Below are 21,015 nucleotides of genomic sequence, written 5' to 3'. Positions count from 1 at the left end.
CATATTGTGCCCCGAGGCTAAACTACGCTCCAGGGGTCAGAAGGATATGAAATCCTTCATTCTTAGATTACAGCTTGTATTGGAGTCTTTGTGGAAGCCTGGAAGTAAAAAACTGTGACATGCCTGCTTTTTCCAACACATATTGACTAAATAAGCCTGTTAGGTCAAAGTTGCAAGATAATTAAATGTTTTAAATAATAAGATAATTAGAAGATGTCAATTCAGTACAAACCTGTTGACACAGGTCTTTGTCTGGACTCTGTGACCCCCAGATCGCCAATTGGCTTTACAGGCTGTAGCACAAAGCTCATACAATTTTGGTTAGCCCAATCCTGATTTTTAATATTTCCCTTACTTAACCGGATGGTCATGTACTCATAGTTTCCCATATCTGGTGAAGCCCACCACAGAGCTGAAAATGAAACATTCAAACTTGTACGAACAGAAATTTCAGAGCCAGTCTCATGCTTGCACTACATTTCCAACACTTTTTTCACATTAAGCTGAAATGTCCAGTACCCTGCCATCCATTATCCAGTATGTTAATGCATGCTGTGTGTTCCTGTGTACGGCCAAGACCAGTCTAGAGATCCAACAGGACTGAGTAGCTTAGCACAGATGCTCCTGTGTCTGCCTGGTCTCTTTGGGCTCAGATCAGAGTGCCAAACCCTCTGTGTTTTTGTTGTGTGTATGGGTATCGGTGAATACATGCCTGTGTGTGTGTGTGTGTGTGTGTGTGTGTTTGTAGGCGCAAATTAGTCTGAAGGATGCCAGCCCTGCCCAGAACAGCCCAGCTTCACACCACCAGAGAGATGTGGCACAAAGAGACCACTGAGCAAGTGAGAGAAAGAGTGTGCCTGTGTTTGAGAGTGTGTGTGCACTTTCTTAATGCCTCACTAACGACGGCCGTGTATGAACGTGGCCTTGTACCCGAGGAACAAATGGCAGAGTGTTAGCTCATTTGGAGAAGGAAACTTATCCGCGCTCCCACCAACACTAATCTCTATCCCTCCTCCTCTCTCGCTGCACTGACAACCTAACTCTTCACCTTTCCATCATTTCCATTCACCCCCCTCCTCCCCTCCCCTTTAGCAAATATGCACTCCATCCTTAAACCTAATCCCCCACCTCTTACCTTTCCCACCTCCTTCTCTTCAATCTCTTTCTACTCGTGTCTTTTTCTCACTTTTTAATGATCTGATTCCAGCTCTCCATCATCTGCCCATTCCAGCAGAGCCTCCAGTTTAAACAAACCATACGTACAGTAGAGTATGACTGTGTGCATGTGTGTCTGCATGCTGCTCTGTTTACCAACCATGTGTATGAAACATGGTCATTTAGAACTGGCAATATTTATCCCAGGGAGGTCCCTCACCTCTCAAAAGATTTACACTAGACCCAATTCATGTATAGGACTGAAAAATAGGATCAGGGATGTGATTGAAAGGGCGAACTTGCCCCCAGCTTCAAGATATTTGCCCCATAAAACACAATTCAGAGTTATTGTGTATGTAAAAACCTCCAATTTCAAACATCAGGGGAAAAAATCATCCAAAAAAAATATTTCATTTCCTACCCTGCAATAAACACACTACTGTGTCAATGTACCAAATAAAATATATCTACTGCACAAAATTCAAACCAAAGTTTCTAAAAGAAAATCTTTCTTAGTAAAGATCATTTTCCCATGTTGACTAACTTGACTGTGTTTGAAAACAGATTCAGATAGTTTGTGTTAACAATGATGCACACTGCCTACCACTGAGGCATTATCACTTCACTCATGAACTTACATGACTTACATGACTTTCACAATAAAGCACACGCTGGGGCTTATCACAAGCCAGATTTTTATTTATTTTTTAAAGTCGCTATTATCTCTGCTCGGCACTTGGCTCTCTGAAATAACAGCCTTTTTGGCAGAAGAAAGTTTTCCTGTCTTCCAGAGCCAGTGTAGGAATAACACTGTATGTTGAGAACGTGTTCAGAATATGGTCAAGTATTTCAAAAAAATATGACAATTAGTTTATTATTTCTGGGATAACAAGAATGTTTTATAGCTTCACTGTTGTTCCTTTATGATTGTTAAAAGAGCTCATAGGAATTCAACAGATTAAACATGAAATTTGAAAAAGAATGCTGATATAAAGTAGATCCAGGACCACACACTAGTATGAGCTACGTGTACTCACTGAGCTCAGAAATGCTGCCCACACAGGTAGCCAGCAGGGACTGTTCCAGCGTCCTCAGCTCCAGCTGGGCATAGGCATCTTCCCTGCTGTCCACGGACGTCTGCTGATTCTCTGTGTAGGGACTGAAATGGGCCGGGAGAGACAAAACCCCTACGGAGACAAAAACAAAGAGAATGGCTTTCATGATTAATATGATAAGTTTGTGAGGGGTGCTGCACACAAGCAAACATAACTTCAGCAGCATCCATCCACACTGCTTCGGCAGAAGTCCCAAAACAATTTCCAGTGGTATTTACACAGTGTGTTTGTAATCCTGGTAACATGTAACCCACACCGCTGAGGGCAAATAAACACACGAGGGAACATGAGCCTTGCTCTGAAAACATTCAGGAAAATAGTCAGAGCGCACAGTGACATCAGGCTAATACAAACAAAACAAATGCACACTGCATCAGAAGCAGGCCGAGGCCTCACAGCCAGGAATATCAAGATAGACTAAGATCACGTTAACAAATCTATTTATTTCCCTTTAAAAATAACAAGCATTACACAACATATACTACACATACTGTACACGATTGATGCTGACACGCATATCTGCAGATATTTTGCAAATATCTGAAGACATTAGTAATATGAGGATGTTATAGACGAGTAGATGCATGATAGTTAAAGCTGATATGACTCTCAAGTGATATAGGACGAGGGGTTCATATTTAGACATTTAGGATGTCATCAATCAACAGAGTGCTGACAGGGTCAAAGAACACCAGAAGCCCAGGACCCTACCCACCCCTGACCTTTATTACACTAACACACACACACACACACACAGATGACAAACAAACAAATGTGCTAATGAAAGGATGACTTTTAATTAGATTTGTATAGAAAAAACATCCTTCGCTAACACATTGCAGTAAAATGTTGTACGGATGATTTTAAAGTCTTGGCTCTGGGTGGGAGGACTTTGATGAACTGGATGTAAATACTTAAAAACTAAATTGAAATGACTTTAAAGGAGGTGAAAGGATCATCTTACAGTTATGGTTACTTAGTTATTTTTCAGGGAATCTGATAAAATGTTAAATCAAACTTCTTAATCTGATTACTCTGTGTACATGCACGTAAATATATAGTCCGTGTTTAGTTAAAAATATTTAGAAATTTTTTCTCTATAATTTCACTTGGAACTGTTATATTCATTTTGAACTAACGTTCTTAATTAAATAGGAATATATATTATATAAATATAGTACTTTTCATTCGTTGAGTATTTAATTCACACAGGAGTACAGTAAAATGGTCTCTACCATGTGGTTATTTCATATAGACTTTTCATTTATTGAATTAACAAAACATGCTTTATCGTGGTATATATTGTTATCGAGATATGAAATGACCTTTTCTCGTGATAGAAGATATTTGTCTTTTCGCCCGGCCCCATACCTACAGTAGAACCAATGAAAGGCATCCTTTTTATGTCTAGATTCTATCAAACCTATCTACCAGACAATGCATGATGTTCAGGAGAACATCTGTCCAAGGAGTATCACTTACTCCCCTCCATAAAAAAACAGATAACAGACAGATTATATTATGTAGCAGTTAAACAACAAGTTTGGTTTTATATTTTTTACGTGACAGCTGGCTGTCAGACTTAATGCCGGTGAGGAGGTAACATCATTCTTTTATAACCTGAGGATGTCATCCTACTACTTCACAGCTGCAACCCCCTTCTGATGGTTGTTTTCCAGTTAAAACGGAGAGAAACGGCGACAAGTGAAGGAAAGAACATGTGGACTGCTGTTTTCAGCCTATTAGTATCTCTTCGCTGGATGTTGGCTCCCACACCCTCATCAGTAGCTTTGTCTGGAGCAATATGTGGTTATGTAAGAACCAGAGTGTGCCGTTAGCTACTGTGCCGCTTGTCAATCTGGGTGAACACGGTTAGCTGCCCAAAGGTTAACCTTTATTTTGGCTTCAGTAGCAAACGAAAGATCTCTGCCAAGCCAGAGGAAATGAGTGGGTGATGGCTGGGGATAGGAAAAAAGAAATGGAAAAGAAGAGAAATGATCTGGGCAGGTTTGTGATTTACTTACAAAGCCTGCGGAAAAACGCCTCATCTCAAACTCTCTCTACTCTCCCAAAGGGGAAAACATGGGCTGCCATCCCGAAAATGACATTCCCATGTGCATCCGGCAAACTGTGTCCTCTTTTGGAATCTGAGAGAGTTGTTGAAAGAAAAAAACTCCCATCATTTTACTCTGAAGTCTCTTTTTCTCAGCATCCCCTGACACAAGATGAGACTGAACTGAGAATAAAAATGAGCAGACTGAATCTAGGCAAAGGACTGAATATTATAAAAACCAGCGGCTCACCAATAAACCTTTTCACAGAATCCACTCGTCTTGCCTACATACATCTTTCTGCACTGTTAATTGTGGGAGATGCAGCTAAATGTGCTGACAGTAAACATGTACTGTGCCCAAAGGAAACAAATAAGCAGGGAGTCACCCAGGTATGCATCAAAGGTATGCCCAGACTTTGACTACCTTTAAATTCAGGTTGCAAGTATACACAAAGCTCAGTAGCAGAGGAGATATTTGAGAGTGACAATTATAACGTATCCTGACTCATGAAATGCAATATAGGCAGCGACTGTGATATCAGCACGTTTTGGATACTAAATGTTTTGTTGCAAAATGGGAGCTGGATGTACAGTATGTTTCAGTGAGTGGTGCTCATACATCTTTTGGAAATAAGTCATTCAGTATGAAAAAACAAAGAAACTAGACCAAAATTGAGTTAGTTGACTAATCGACTATAAGTGGGCAGCCCTAAGTGCTTAAATGAAAAACATATTGATAGAATTAAAGTCTCATTTAGTTCCCCCCCCACCTCTCTCTGGTACTTTCTCTGCACCATGTGACCTGCATAATATGTGCTGACTCCCCGTTTCAACACAATGGAAACGGCTGAGTCCAGCAGAGTACCACTGCTACAAAGAACGTGCGCATCAGACAACCAACAGTAGACAAGCTTCAACACATCCCTGTCCGCTCACACACACACACACACACACACACACACACACACACACACGTCTGTGCATATAAAGTATGGTTGCCCCTCTTTTATATCTCACTTCAGGTATTTTGATAATTATGATGAGGGCTTTGCCTTAGCCTGTTTATCATTCCTAAAAATGACACTGAGAACATATAAACGTGGGTGAAGCATCTGGAGCTATTCAACTTTAAAGGCCTTGGACTGTCTTTTCACAGAAAAATAAGCTGGAAGTTGTTCATAGCGATGGCTGCATGCTCGAGAGACCGAACATTATTGTGTTAACTTTTCCATGTTCTACTCCCCTGAACGGACTCGCTGTGTGTACATCAACATGTTTTACGACCACTTAAACTACAGCCGCCTCCATGACAGAGTAGTAGGTGTTGGTACTGTATGGTAATGTGAATACCTCGTTCAGAAATGGCTTTATTACTACTTATGTGAGAGAGACTCATGCCTCCGGAGGTGTGAAAGCCATTCTGAGAGATACTGTCTCATTAGTGTGGGTGAGGGTGTGCGTGAAAAAATGATGTGTCGGCAGGTGTGCGCAGGACTGCGTGTCTATGGGAGTGAGCAATGGTGTGCGGAAGTTGCGTGTACATTTACAGATTCATCTTTAGCCTATATTTAACGTGCCTGAAATACACACGTCTTGAACAAAAGCAAGATGTTTTGAAATGTTAATATAGTTTCAATTGATTCTGCCATCTTCGTTCAAAGCATGTGGCAAATATTCACACACCACCACACTCTCAGCAGTTCCCACAGTCCCACCCCGTTGCTCGCTTCACCGCTGAACCCCAAGCCTGCGTCATCGGGTCCTGATGTAGGTCCGCAAGCCAACCAGGGCCTGTCCCCACCACCACCACTAATATCACGAGCACCAGCGGCAGCTCCAGCACCATGTGCATCATTTTTCTTTGGATAAGACAGAGAGGAGGGGAGGACAGTAGAAGCTGAGAGGAGGAGAGGTACTGAGGGTTGTAGAGTTTTGGTGGAAGATGAATGAGTCATGCAGAGGAGGGATATGTGGGGGGGGGGGGGAGAAGACAGTGATATCTGGGAGACTGGGAAAAGGGTGAGGAGGGGGAAGACAAGTGGCACAAGGGATTCATTCTTTTGCGGCCGTTATGGTTCCATTTCCGTGGTTGACCCTGCAAATGTCATGTGGGAATCACAGCTACAAATCACAGCTGAAACTTACCACAAAGCCTGTGGCAGTCCCCGGCCCGTCCAAACTATCTCTCAAAAACATTACGGCTCCTCCGAGCACAGCCAAGATATCACTCACAATGATGCTGGACAAACTGCCACAACAAGGTCAGAAAAAGTACTTTCTATTTGACTGAAACTTTTTTGAAACTTTTGAAACTGCCACTCTCAATTAGGTGCTTTAATGAGTCATATCACTTTCGTAATATCGACGTCAAATCAAATTGCCATCCATTGTCAGGACATCACAACAACTTTGAACAGCGACTCGCTAATAAAACGTGCCAGCAAACACTTTGAGTTAACAGAACACACCGCTGCCTTTCCCACACGCCTCGACTCTCATTCTTTGTTGCTCTTGTCATATCTCGTGTTATCTCCCAATGTCACCATTTTGTGTTTTTTGCACACATGCTTGGTAGCTGCATTGGGGTAGAACATCTCTAGGCTTTGGAGGACATTACGACATTACTGCTTCACATGCCTACTTTATCAGCAAATATTTGGAAGATATTTGGGTTTCACCTTCAATAACCGGCCAGAAAAGAAACCGCTCTAAATTCTCAGAGCATGGCGAAACCCTGATACCGTGAATTGACATTGGAATGAATTTGAAATTTCAAATCTGCTTTGGACCATCTGCTCACTAAGCCAAGCTTTCATGAATAAATATCATAACCATTTCACTGAAAAGACTTTATCAGTAGAAAATGACATTCATACTTGAGATTGGATGCATCCAAAAATATTTAGTAACAAGTTAGTTTGTATTGCTACTAGCGCATAACAATATAACAAGTTTCATTTCTGTTTCCACCAGCTCAGCCCAGATAAAACTGCATTCTTGGACTGTAATTGGTCTGTGTGTGCGGATTTGTTTTGTCTACCGTGGAGAGTGTGTGAAAGACAGAAGGACATGATCAGCTTTGGCGAAAAACTGTCTCACACACACACACAAAGCAGTGAGCACCTGCTTTGTCTCTATTAACAGCCTCTTCATTCATGACAGGGTGGATGGATCAGCAAGTCAGGGAAAGGGGGCTTCAAAGGCACTTCCCCTGCCCAGGAAGAAGCTCTGATTCTGGGCCAGGAGGCTATGCGCTAGTCCCTGTGTGGAGGCTGGACAGTCACACAATAGTACAGTGTTTGGCCGAGCTGTTATTGGGTGTGTATCAACCCACAGTATCCTGCTCTCCTCTGTTTTTCAGAGAGTGTGTCTTTCACACAACAAAAGACCCACGTATGCTCGTGCTTTATTTCATGTCAGTGGAACCCAAAGGCCAGACGTGACCCTTCACTCACAAGCCCGACCTCTTGTTTTCCACACTTTAAAACCACCAAAACACCTGTTTTTCTCACATCCAACCTCTCGCACACACACCACATTCCTCTCACCGTTTCTTAAAGATTCTGTGCAACACACAGGTCTTCTGTTGGAAGCACTGCGCATGATTTTCTGAGCGAATAACAGTGAGATTGATGAATGAACTTTATTGTACGTCTCTCTGAGTTTCAGCATACAGGGTTAAAAATATCCATGTCTTTGCTTGCTCTGGTGGACCCTCAACCCGTTCCTTATCTTAACAGAATTCAAGTGGGACAGAGGGGCATTTAGAAATGTAAAGTGGTTCATTAGTATTTAGGCAAAAAATAATCAGTAGTTTGAGATCTTAGCATATAAGCATGTCTTTCAAAATACAAACTACCTTTGTGGATTTGAGGGCAGACAGAGAAGCATTCATAAGCTGACGCTGCTTACAGTACACTCCACCTTTCACTTGAATATTCGTGTGAGCGATTCGAGATGTTTCCGATTTAAAAAGGCATCACAATTACCGATCTCACTCACACAAACGCATACTCACACACGCCTGTTAGGGTCTGATAAAATGCCAGACCGAGACAGACGAGAGATGTGGGGTCTGGTCGGTGTCCCCAGACACCTCTGGTGACCCCCGGCTATAAGGGGTCACGGGTCAGAGGTGGCGCTCAGCTGGGGCTAAAAGAGGAAGTAACCTTATCAGCTGTGTAAAAGGGGGCTTCCCTTAAGTCAGTGAGGGAGAACACCCACACACATCATTAATCACTGCAAGACCCAAGCTAAGATGGAACGATAGGAAAGTTCCTAACTTTGGTGAATGTGAAGGAAACACACGTAGAGTTAAAAAGGATTTCATGTGCCTGAGCTGCCTGCTGTTCTCAGACTTTTGCTGTAATCCAGCATTAAGCTTTTGGCTTTAAAGTCCAACTGAAATCACATTTATTCATCCCTTTTTGTAGTGAAAAATAAGGCCAACATGTTCTTTTTAAAACATATTGTTAATAGATTTTTGTTATATAATAAAAAGGAAGAAATATCAGAAATGCTCCCTTTTTTTTAATCTCCAGTCAGTTGTTTGATTGACAGCAGCTGAAACAGGACCACACCAGCATCTTACCAGACCAAAGTGACATTTGCAGGTCCATTTACGTGCACGTTTGATGTGCAGCAGCTGAGCAGCTAATCAACTGTCCAGCCTGCAAAATGACGTTAGCGACGCAATTCACCCAGGTGAAAGTTTGTTTGTTTATTCGGTTGCTCGTGCAACGACTTAAGGTGCCGGACAAGACCTGCGTTCATGTTTGTAAGTTATATGAGAAAGTTATATGAGAAGGAGACTTCAGCAGGAAAACTAATGAGGTCTACGCAGGCCGATACCTCATGGTATCCCCCCGATCGGGGTCGCCAGACAAAAGAAAATGCAATTTGATTTCAGTTGGACTAAAAGTGGTTCTAACAGTGCCAAGGTGCAACTGTTGAGCTGTATATGTGGTCAGCAAAAACATGCCTACCACCACCCCGGAAAAAAGACACACACACACAAACACAAACACACACACGAATTAGGAGTGGTAGGATTGAAGACGGCTTTGGTTTCCCACAGCCCTGAAGAATATCTCCATAAGCTCCTCTATACAACTAACCCTAATCCTAAACATGACTTCAGCATTCTCCCCCCTATCCTCTCCCCCCCTCCTTCACTCTCCCTCCTTCTCTCGCTAATCATGTTTTATACTTTACATTCCTGGCCAACTGTGGTGCCTGTGGCTATCTAGTCGCGTTCAACATTCCCCCGTTTCCATATGTGACGCCACTTCTCATAATGTGCAGCAAAGGGACAGTATAGCTCCATTACTGGACCTCTAGGGTTTATAGGTTTCACTGGCTTATTGTACACTGCTGGGGCTGGAAATACAATATACTGTATGTGGAGGCTGGTTTTGTTTCCTTTATGACACAGGGGCGACGGATATTACACACACCCTGCAATAACACATCCACATAAACATAACCTCAAATCCGCCCTCTCATAATCAAATCCACTTATTGCTTTTGAGATGATGTCACCGTCGAAAACACTGCCAAGAGGTGAAGTGTTTGACGGATAAAAGCTCAAGAGGAGGGCAAGATATAATGGTGGCAATGCATGCACTTCGGTTTGGAGAACAATTTCGTTAGTACCATTTTTTTTTAAAAGTCAACCGCTCACATGTGACCATAGTAAAGACGGGACCTTATTGGCTGGAACAGATCAAGGGCTGGCTGTTTTATTTGCCCGTTTTAAAAAGAAACAGTTAACCTCCCTTTTAAGAACAAGCTGCCCTCTATTCAGTTTTTTCCGACAAGTAACACTATGGGCAGCGGGCTGGGCAGAGAGGCACGACGCGTGCACGCGAGTGTGTGTTTGCACTAATTGCTCCCATTCTGTCTGTGTGATCAGCTCATTTTCTCTCAGCTGGACCCTCAAGAGAGTGAGAACAGAGAGTCAGTCAGTTTGGATGGCAGACAACATGCTCATTGAGGAAAGGCCTGAAACTGAACTCTAGATCGCTGCCGTCGTCAGTAGCACACTCTCACACACACACACACACAGACACACACACACACTACCATCAGTAAATCACGTTACTCAAGACTGAGTTGGAGGTTGATATTATTTTCAGGAGAGGAAACTACAGTTAAAATTCCACTGGCCAGTTGGCTGTGTGAATCTCTCAGATCCCTAACAGTGCTCCTGATGGATGTTTGAAACCACTCACCATCAAATAAACATGAACTTTGGGCCATTTGGTGTTTGCCAGATGTGAAGTATTTCTATAATGGAATTAAATAGTGCGAGCGTTAAACTTATAATTAACAGCAAAAAAGCTGAGCAACCACTTAACATATTTGCACTCTGGCCAGTCTGCACGTAAAGGTTTGAAAGTGGGCAGGGAGGGATTAAACATTAATTGTGTGAAAATGCAGAATTGTAAGGCTCACAGATGTTTTCAGCCGGCAGGACCAATTCACACTCGAGCTTCATCTGCTCCCTCATTTTCACAGTCGCACACTCAGTTCCGTCAGTTGGCATCCCTTGCATGCAAACTCCAGGTAAAGTAGCCTAAACTGGATTGTTTTAGTGACATCGTGCAACTTCCTAACGTGGCTTATCAGCTTTATCCATTTTTTCTGACAGACCTAACTTGCAGATTAATCACAGCTTGCATTTGTTTCATGCTTGCTCATTAGTTTCGTCATTGATAACATTTCACCTTTAAAAGATGACGCTAATATAAAGACTGAAATAACCTCAGCATGAGACACTTCTGTGTCTGTGTCGCGCACACACACACACGCATGTGCCGCTGATTCATTATCACTTCAGCCGCTGCCAGGATAACATCCATATAAGGCTCATGTCTGACTCACTGATTACTTATTAGATTGATTCTCTCTCTCTCCTCCCTAATTCTTCTCTTACACACTAAATTAAGCATTCACACATCAGCTCAGATATTAATTAACACACATCGGGAGTCACGCTGGGCCTCTCACACCAGAGTGACTTCCACAGGCAGACACAGGTACTGTTCAGTTCATAACTATTGTTGCGGCATCATGGTTCTCACAGTCCAACAAGAGGTCTTGATCGAGGGTCTTAGGAGTTTGACGTTTCAAAGAACTGGATCCGAATTCCCCACTGTAAATCTAAAGCAGCTTTCTGCCGATTAACATTCCGTGTTGGGCTGGGTAGAGAGCAAAGTCATGACGCAGAACAGGGTGAGTCAAACGAGGGGGGAAAAGCATGGGTAAGGGGGATGGTGGAAGTGTTGCGACCAGGACTGGAGCTTCGCTCACTCTTTCAGTCACTCCTTGCCTTCTTTCTCCTACTCTCTCTTTCAAACTTAATCTTCGGATTGAGTTTCACAGCAGAGTGGAAAAGGCTAAGGAAAGGAAAGGCAAACCACTTTCTGGGCAGCCGCACAGACAAGTGTGTCGTACAGTATATGTTTGTGTCTGCTACAAGGTGTGGCTTATACTTGCATCAACTACAGAGACAGTGGTGGAATAAGAGTTCAGGTCCTCTCTTAAGTTAATAGTTTTACCACAACTTAAAAATAATAATAAAAACACGCAAAAATATACTTATATTATTGTAGCATTTTAATGTTGAAGCTGATCAAGTGGCGCTCACTGCTTTATACACTGTTGGCTAGTCCTAGAACATATGTGTTTTCTATGTACCTCAACTTTGAGTAGATGCAGTATGTAACTTTCCATTAGTGGCTACAGATATCTTAGTTTAAGTGAGTAAAACATGCACAGTCAGCGCTATAAACAAGAGAGGCTACATTTACTTCTAGAGGGAAAACTATTTGCAGAGCACTGTTGCATTAACCCTCTTACTACCATCATGCTCCAATAAAGACTGCATTAAGAAAGAACAACCACCCCCACTACATCCCATTATAACCTGCCATGGATAAGATAAACAGACGGGATGAGTTTGCATGATTTCATGGGCATCGCAACTCAGCAGCATTTTACAGCCGCGGGCAGTGAACAGAAAAGAGCTTTGTTCAAAAGGCCCGCAGCTCTTTTGTCTGCAGTGATGAGTAGGGTTGGTCCATTTACAGCTGACTGACTCTACTATTGTCCATGCCATTGTTGACAACAACTGTCCTCGCTGTGAAAGACAGAAGAGAGGTGAGAGTTCGATGCTGGGACGGGATGCGCATGGGTCGTAACATCGGCCGGTTAGAGTGGGCAGAGTACCTCAAGCAATTAGTCAGGAAATCAATGCCACTGTAGGAACATGTGTGAGAGCGACGTATACTGGCAATAAATCAATGGACCACCCAGCCCCAGAAACACATGGTGACATTCTGATTAATGCGCCAAGTGCAGACACACATTTTTGCACAGGATTAAATCATGGTATGCACCAAGCATTCAAATCATGTGTCTATGTGTCAGTTGTGGAGATGACAGCCGGGCACAGATAGCAGCTCTACATATTCTGTGTGTGTGTGTGTTTGTGTGACCTGGGTGTGTTAGGGACCTGCAGGGCGTGTCGGGACGTCCCACCTCTTTAGCAGGAGGCAGTAAACTACCTTTAGCCAGACCAGGCACCTCATTCAACCGGCTGTATGACCCCAAAGGGGGTTTACAGCGGGGGGGGGGGGAGAAAGAAAAAGAGAGAGAGAGAGAGAGAGAGAGAGAGAGAGAGAGAGAGAGAGAGAGAAAGAGAGAGAGAGAGAGACCACACCTCAAAAAGGAGCCTGCTAAAAAGGTCCGTCCTCTTATTTTGACCCGCAAATCTTCTCACCCACAAAGCAACACTTATTCACACAAAGTCCTACAGTCACATTTATGCTAGCGTCCTCAATGTCCACGAGCTGACAAGTGCTCACATGGGGGTCAGCGCTATGGGACACACTAAAAGTTGAACAAAGCCTCATTGTGTCCACGTCATCGTTACACAAGTGAACGTGAACACACGTACTTAAACACCTGCAGTGCAAGTGATCTGGACCTGGGGGTCGGGACCTCCACAATGCATGACGAGATGGATATAAAGGGGTAATAATACCTTAAATAATAAGGGGTTGCAAGATAATAACAAAATAGAACAGAAAAGACATTTTCGATGCACAGATTTCTTTTATTTTCTCCATTCTTTATTTCTTTTTACTAAATACTTTTACCTCTTCTCCTTGTCTCAAAAATGCTAAAACTCAAAAAGTCAGAGTGGACATTGCCTCATTTTAACCACCGCGGTATGTGCTGCACAGACACACGCGCTCCCAGTGACGGATGTTCGGCTGATGGTTGCGGAGCCATCCATGTTGTCTTTCAGTGCTCCGACTGATAAAATGATCACTCTTTCCTCTTCCTGTGGAAAGTTCTTGTGTGACCATCTCTGAACTCTTTCGCACACTTTGTGCTAGAGAGGGAGACGACTAGCAATATAAAGAATGGATTAAAAAAAAAAACACAATGAGAAAAAGAAATGGTAAACAAAGGGAAGAATTAACGCTTGAAACAACTGAAGCATTATCCATCATCCCGAGTCATCACTGCTGTAGTCTTGTCTTTCAAACAGTGTCGCGACTCCGATACAAACAACTCACATATAGAGTGTTTGCTGCTTCTTCTCCGCAGGGGGCACCTGCTCACACATTCCTCTGCCCAAGCACGGCAGCAACACAAATAAATCAGTGGGAGGTGAGCGCATGTGTGTGTGCATATGTGCGAGAGGTGGCGTTTGTTGCCGTGTGTGTTCCCAGCTGTTGCCTGTGCAGGTGCTACAGGCAAGCTTGACTCAGTGTTAGTCATTGAAATACTTTATAAGGTCATCTCAAACAACTTCAGACATGCTTAATCTCCGCAGTCTGTTTTAATGCGTCTGTCTGTGCCTCTCAATGTGTGTGTTTATTTATGAGTGTGTTTGTGTCTGCGTGTTATGTAGGTCACCAGAGGCTACTGATTCAGGAGTCTCTGTGGACCACCCAGTGATGGCCTCCTCTCGCAGCAGCAGATGGAGGTGACGAGGAAATATATCACGAGAGAGTGAGAGAAAGAGAGAGAGAGAGAGACAGAGAGAGAGAGAGAGAGAATGTTGTCTTTTTTAATCACCTCCATCTTTCTTCCAACTATTAAACCAGAGCTTTAACAAACAGAGCACTTTAAGGAGTACGAGCAATATCAAAGTCAAAGGCCGATGGCCTTTAAGTGCTTAGGAAGCTGCAGTTCTCACGAGTGTGCAAGTGCGTGAGTTAATGCATTTCTTCCCGAGTATCGCAGAAGACCCGGTCAATTCACTTCAACTGACGTTCCCACAACCCTTCCCAAACCACAATGGCTAAATAATAGCAGACAGACTTTATGCCGTTCCGAACACACAACACACACAGAAACTCACACCCTGGCAAACTCACGTATGGTATTTAGACTGGCTACATTGTATATTATTAACTACGCCCTTCGCAGAAATTCATAAAACCTAGCTTGGCAGGAAACAATCGATAAATCATCAGACCCACACACACACACTCATTGAGTGAAACTGTACAATGTGAACAAAATCAGGGAATGGGAGAAAGTTTCCAGATCGTTGTACGGTCGACCCACTTGTGATATGTGCTGACTGTCAGGGTTTAAGCACCATGGGTATTGTTAGTAAATCATGACACGTGAGAGCTGCTAGCCACATCCTGACCACACACACTAAAACACACAAACCCCTCTACCCTTCCCAGAGATACCAGGCTGCCCAGCAGAGACCCTTTAAAGGAGTGCTGTGGGTGTGTGAGTGTTTTAGAGGAATGTTTGTGTGTACAAGTTGGGGGAGAGGACAATTCTTGCACATGCTCACATAGCTCCTGTGCAAACAGCAGACTGAGTGACAAATCTGTGAGTGTGATGATGACGGCTGAGCATGTGTGCGGCCTGACGATCTTCATCGACTACCCCCTCCTGCATTTGTCTAGCAGGTTTTCACTCGTCAAAATCTCTTTTTTCTGCCCAATCCTTCATTTCTTTTTAAATTCTTGCTCTGACTTTTCGTTCTTGTACTTCCTGTCTCATTCTAAGATAAACAGCAGCCCCTGCTTTGCCCACTTGGGAAACCCCATCACCACAAATGGCTAGACAGACAGACAGGAGAGGCTCGTGGGATATTTCATTCAACTGCTTGCCAAGTGTTCAGAGTTGGGGGTTTGAACTATCCAAGGCCTTAAACTAGACACACACACACACACACACACACACACACACACACACACACACACACACACACACACACACACACACACACACACACACACACACACACACACACACACACACACACAACTCCCATTCTCCAATTTCATCCTGTGAAGTCTCAGAAGGGCTTGCAAAAACTGCAGGGTGATAATTAGCTACATTTACCTTTTGCCTCTTGAGAGAAACATGGGAAGAAAATAACACACACCATAATGAAGATGGGAAGGAGCTGGGGAGAACATGTGTTAGAAGCAATTTTGAATGAATGAAAGTCAGTGGTGCTATTAAAAGAAGCAAATGGAAAACGAAGACGGCCACCAACCATTCTCCCAACAATGTTACTGTGCAAGTTTGTAAAATCGAGCTTCAGCCTCCTGGTGTGTGTGTGTGTGTGTGTAATGATGCCTTCCCCAGCCGTTGTCTCTGAGCTACAGGTTCCCAGGAGCCTGACTCCAGAAGCCCTGTGCAGGAAGTCTCTGGCTGATCCTCGGCCAGAGGAGAGCTGGCAGGGTGCACAGAGAGAAGGCCGCTGAGACAGGTGAAAGACAGGAGGAGAAGCGACGTAAGGAAAAACAAAACTTGGAGAACAGGAGAGGGAGGGGAGGCCAGTTTTTCCTCTGATTTGATTTTCAGACTGCAGTGACACGCAAACCGGGCTTGCAGACATGCACGCACTCATATGCGACAAAGATAGCCCAAACCGAAAAGGCAGAGTGTTCGATGGAGAGCTGCATGCAGAAATGCACAAGCCAGGGCATGAATAGTACTTGACCTCACAGTGCAGGCCAGCTAAACGCTAACCTCACCACTCTCTGGCTACCAACACCAGTCTGTCACAAGGTAATTGCAGCCTTCAGAGCAGAAGTGCACTAGAGCCAAGAACCACAAGGCAGGTTCATCTCCTGCTCTGTTTTTATTTTGTTTTTTTTGTCTCAGTGCTTGTCACTGTCCGTGCCTTTTTATCCGCTTTGCTCTTCTCTCTGTCTTTAGCAGGTAGATACATCAGACTCACTTTCTGCACCTACAAGAGTCTTAATCGCCACATGTTCAACCATTTGAAAACACATTGTTTACACGTCTCCCCTCTCTTCTGCTGGTAAAGTTGTTAACTTAACAGCGCAGTGTGCCACACCTTGTGAAATGATTGAAGTCAAATTGTTTTGACATCAGGGCCCCTATTTCTTCTCTGTCCATCAGTAGTTAAGAATGCAGAGACATACAAACATCTGTATTCTATTCTGTCTCACATACACAAAGTACAGTGTTATTGGTTTCCTCGTGCTCCCTTCTGCAGGAGATGATGAACGAAGAATGAAGAGAAGGAGGGAGGCGGGGGAGGAGAGAGAGAGAGAGATGGAGCTCTTGGGAGGTTTCCATTGGGTCAAGACAAGAAGAGGGGCCTCCGTGAAAGTTTGTCTCTCCCAGCATGGGGTTGGAAATGATAGCTATCCATCCAGACATGATGAATGTCAGGAATCTCAGCAGCAGATATCACACAGACATCATAATGAGGTTAAGAAGCACTCGTTGTCACACCTGCATACAGAGGAAAAGCCCACCACATGCTGATAGTGTAAATCCTTTCCATCTCGGTCTGCCTGTTTCCTACTTATCAGTCTGTGTCCTTATCTCAAGTGATTTCAGATTTTCTTTGAGTGTGTGTGTGTGTGTGTGTGTGTGTGTGTGTGTGTGTGCGAGTGCTGCTCTGTGTGTAATCTTTGTCTATTCAGACACCGAGATAGAGCTGCACAATGTTATCAGAGACACAGAGACACAGCAAGGCATCTCCTCCCTTCACATGCGGGGTAGCCTCTCTGTTAACTGCCTTAAAGTGTCCCATTGTCCTCCTGACATCAGATTGCCTCTCCTTAGGATCCTGTCTGCAGACCTTATGTCAAAGCAATTAAATAAAACAACTTTGTCGGCATATTTGTATGAAACCACCTCTATGGGTAAAAGCTCCTTACACTCCAGCTGGGGCTCAGCTGACCGGCTGGGTGGGTGTTACAGTATTTATGACTTGCTGACCCCAAGGCCGACCCCCCCCCCCCCCCTCCTCCCACTTTAAACTCCTGACACATCTGCCCACTTCAACCCCATCATGCAGAAACGCACGCCCCTTCTTAGCACCTGACTGGGCTGCTGAAAGACTCCTTCTGGAGAGTTAGAGATATTCCCATATACCAAAAGCAGACTTTTAACTAAAGACTGAGCGTAGAATTGTCAGGAGTCTGCTTAATGGCAGAACGGTGTGTTGACCTCTCCAGCTCCACGACTTCCTTCTTCTTCACCCCTGCCAGAGTGAATGCTTGGCTGGGACTTGCATTATATATTTAACTACAGTCAGGCTGCCTTTGAGGGTGTCTTTACAGCCCCTTTTAACAGAAGCACCATAAGGCCAGGGCACTGACACACAGACACACATATATATATATATATATATATATATACACAGTATGTGCACTGTATAGGCTCATACCTAATGGGAAACACATGGATAATAATGAGAATGCTTGTTCTATAGAGCCAAAATTAGTCACACTTGTGTCTACGGGCCACGCGGGTGGAACAAACGTCCAATCCTAACATGTTTAATAATCCCATTGGGTTTACTAAGAGTTAAACAGAATCAGGTTTGATGAGTTGATGATCGTGTTGGCAGTTTTAGAAGCTGTTATTTTGCTCTTTGAGGTGGAGTAGAAGGAGAAGCATTGAGTTGTGCTCTGAGCCTGGCTTAAGCCCTGGTCTGTTTAACGGCTGTCTGACTGACTTCCTCTGCAGCCTCCGCTCCACAGCATAGACAGAGACACACACGATATTAATAGTCTAATTCATATTCGCACATTATGCACTGAAAGGCACAAGGCACATGGCAGAATTAGGTTCAACCACACTGACAAACGGGAAAACAGTGGGCACCCATCTTATGTAGATGAGCATCATCCTCACACGGACTTAGCTGTTTGACACAAGTTGAACCAACGAAAATTCCGCCCTCAAACAAGGCATCCTTTCATCAGTGTGAAATTCCGACACACACACCGCCCTATTCCCTCTTCCCCCTCCATCCCTCCAATGCTCAATAGGCAGATTATCTCAATGTTGGTGAGGAAACTTGGCCACCACTGCTAGAGTGTATTATGTCCAGCACTGTCTGTGACCGTGCAGTGGCCCACAGATGGCCAACACAACACAGATAGACAGAGACGGAGACAGAGACAGAGACCAACACAGAAAGACACAGCAGCCTACTAATTCACCGAAAACATTCAGATGCAGAGTTCAACACATGCTCACATGGACATGTGCCCACACATGCACACAGTTATACACATGTGTAACCCACAATAGTGGGAACATGCCCAAAAGAGACACATCCTGTACAGACGCACACAAAGTGTCAGGTTGGGTTTTTCATATCGCAGCAGCCTTATGTGTGGGCAGACATTATCGAAACCTTTATGTTTACGCAACTCTGAAATGATTTACCTCTCCATTTCACCAATTATGTGTTGTGTTCCCCTTCCTAAAAATACACATCTTCTGTTGGTTACCAATGAGATCTGAACTATTTATATTGATTCCAGGAAGAAGTCCACATGTGGTGCATGTGCTGTGCAGAACTTAAACAGAAAGAGACTAAAGGCTATGGCCAAGGGTGTCCTGTCTTGACAGAGTCTGTTTTCCTGTGCCCACATGTGTTCTCCATATGGCCCTGCTCTAAATGTGCCCCTTCCCTCCACTAACCACGAGGGAATTCCAGGGAGCCTCACTGTACATGGTTTTCGGCTAAATATGCGCTGTGCGAGCCGCTGTGGCTTTTTTTTTTTTTTTTTTTTTTTTTTTAAATCAGCACGTTTATCTGGCTGACCTTGACCCAACAGGTGATGTTTTTAGGAGACGGCGCTGGTTGCAGATGGAAAAGCAAAAGTTTTGTCAAATAAAATGTAAATGTAGCCTGTGTTTCACTGTAGAGAACAAGTGGGAAGTATAAAGAGGCCAGGGTAAGGTACGGGAAAGCAGGAGAGATGAACAGACAAGGTTAGGGCCAGGGCCCGAGACTGAGATCAATGTGGATTGAGAACAACCTCAAACAACAATGAAACCACACGGATACAAAGTAGAGAGTCAAAAGGAAGTTGGAAGAGTCTGGCGTGATGTTTTGTATGGTGTAGAATGAAAGCATACCAGGAGAAACTCTCAGAGTGAAAAACCTAGATTACTTAAAAACCCAACGAGGTTTGGTTATCAGCACAACTCGGGGGGGGGGGGGAGGGGCGACGCATCTTGTGATGTGGGCAAAGGGGATTCAAACAGGCCGCTGAGCTTTGATGTTTACGTCTGCGCTGTTGCTGACAAAGCTGTTGGCTCGATGCGCAAACAAACACATTCCAGTGTCTGATGGAGAGAGACGAGACAGTTGAGAGAGGGGAGGGTGGTGAGAGAGAATTAGCCTACCCCGTTTCATAGTTGCAATAAAAACTTATGGAGACATACTGCATCTATTCCTGTCACTGGAAGGTCGTTGGACTTTTCAAGAAAAGTAAGAAAGAGCAAACCCCTCCCGTCCTTGTGCTTTCATTCCAAAGAGAGCCGCATCAAACATGACGAGGCACCCAGTCTCCACTCTGTGAAAGGATGCCTGTGTTTACCGTCACTCCGTCCGTCTTCAATCAACTCTGCTGACGGAAGAGGCAAATCCAGGCCAACACACACAAACTAATATGCACACACACACACACACACACACACACACACAGTCCCTTTCAAAAGCACGGACACCATCAGTGTCAGAGGACAGAGACAGAGATGGGAGCGACAGCGAGGCATCGAAAGCAAAAGCACGCAGAAGAAATGTGAAAGGCGGTGGTGGCCTACTTATGGCTGAGGGCGACATATCACACATAAAGACACACACATGCACACGCCTCGGTTAACCTGTCATGATGGTCACTTTGCCCCCTGAAGCTGGCACACTCATCAACAAGCTTGTCATAGAAGCTGTTGTTGCTTCTCCAGTCTCCTTTGTGTTCTTTTACTCTCTCTCTCTTTCCAAATTCTCCTTTTGGAAAATTGGCTGGCTGTTTGGGGTGTTGGCGAAACTGTTTCCAAACAGCATACAAGCTGTGAACTTTTGCTCAACCTATAGAAGATGGTCTGTGAGGCTGGTCTAGATTTCGCAGTGTAGGACGCAGATATGAAGCACTGCAGATATTCCTACTGATGTGTTTACGTTTAAAGGGCGTTTGGCTCTAAAACTGTGAGGCACTCAACAGTAAAGAAGCAGGATTGAAAGTCTTGAACAGAGTGTCTTTGTCTACTGAAAAATGTTTGCTTACTCCACCCTCTGCACACTCACAACCTTCGTAGTTATGCAAGAAGAAGGAAGAGGCTCTTCTTCTATTTGTCCGCTTCTAACATAGCGTGAGTGTTTGCGTATGTGTGTGTGTGTGTGTTAGGTATCAG

General features: G+C 44.0%; 1 protein-coding gene across 2 annotated transcripts in view; it reads right to left on the bottom strand.

Moving 5' to 3' along the window:
* abtb2b (ankyrin repeat and BTB (POZ) domain containing 2b) overlaps positions 1–21,015 on the bottom strand; it is a 43,131-nt gene that overhangs the window by 14,914 nt on the left and 7,202 nt on the right. For both annotated transcript variants that reach the window (XM_076088837.1, XM_076088839.1), the window contains exon 2: positions 2,193–2,342. In XM_076088837.1, coding sequence (XP_075944952.1) covers positions 2,193–2,342 — 150 coding nt within the window. The remainder of the gene's footprint in view (positions 1–2,192; positions 2,343–21,015) is intronic.

The sequence above is a fragment of the Anarhichas minor genome, unplaced genomic scaffold (assembly GCF_050575085.1).
Source record: "Anarhichas minor isolate MPS153535 unplaced genomic scaffold, ASM5057508v1 ptg000011l, whole genome shotgun sequence".
NCBI lineage: Eukaryota > Metazoa > Chordata > Actinopteri > Perciformes > Anarhichadidae > Anarhichas > Anarhichas minor.
This window is presented reverse-complemented; position numbering and strand designations above follow the sequence as displayed.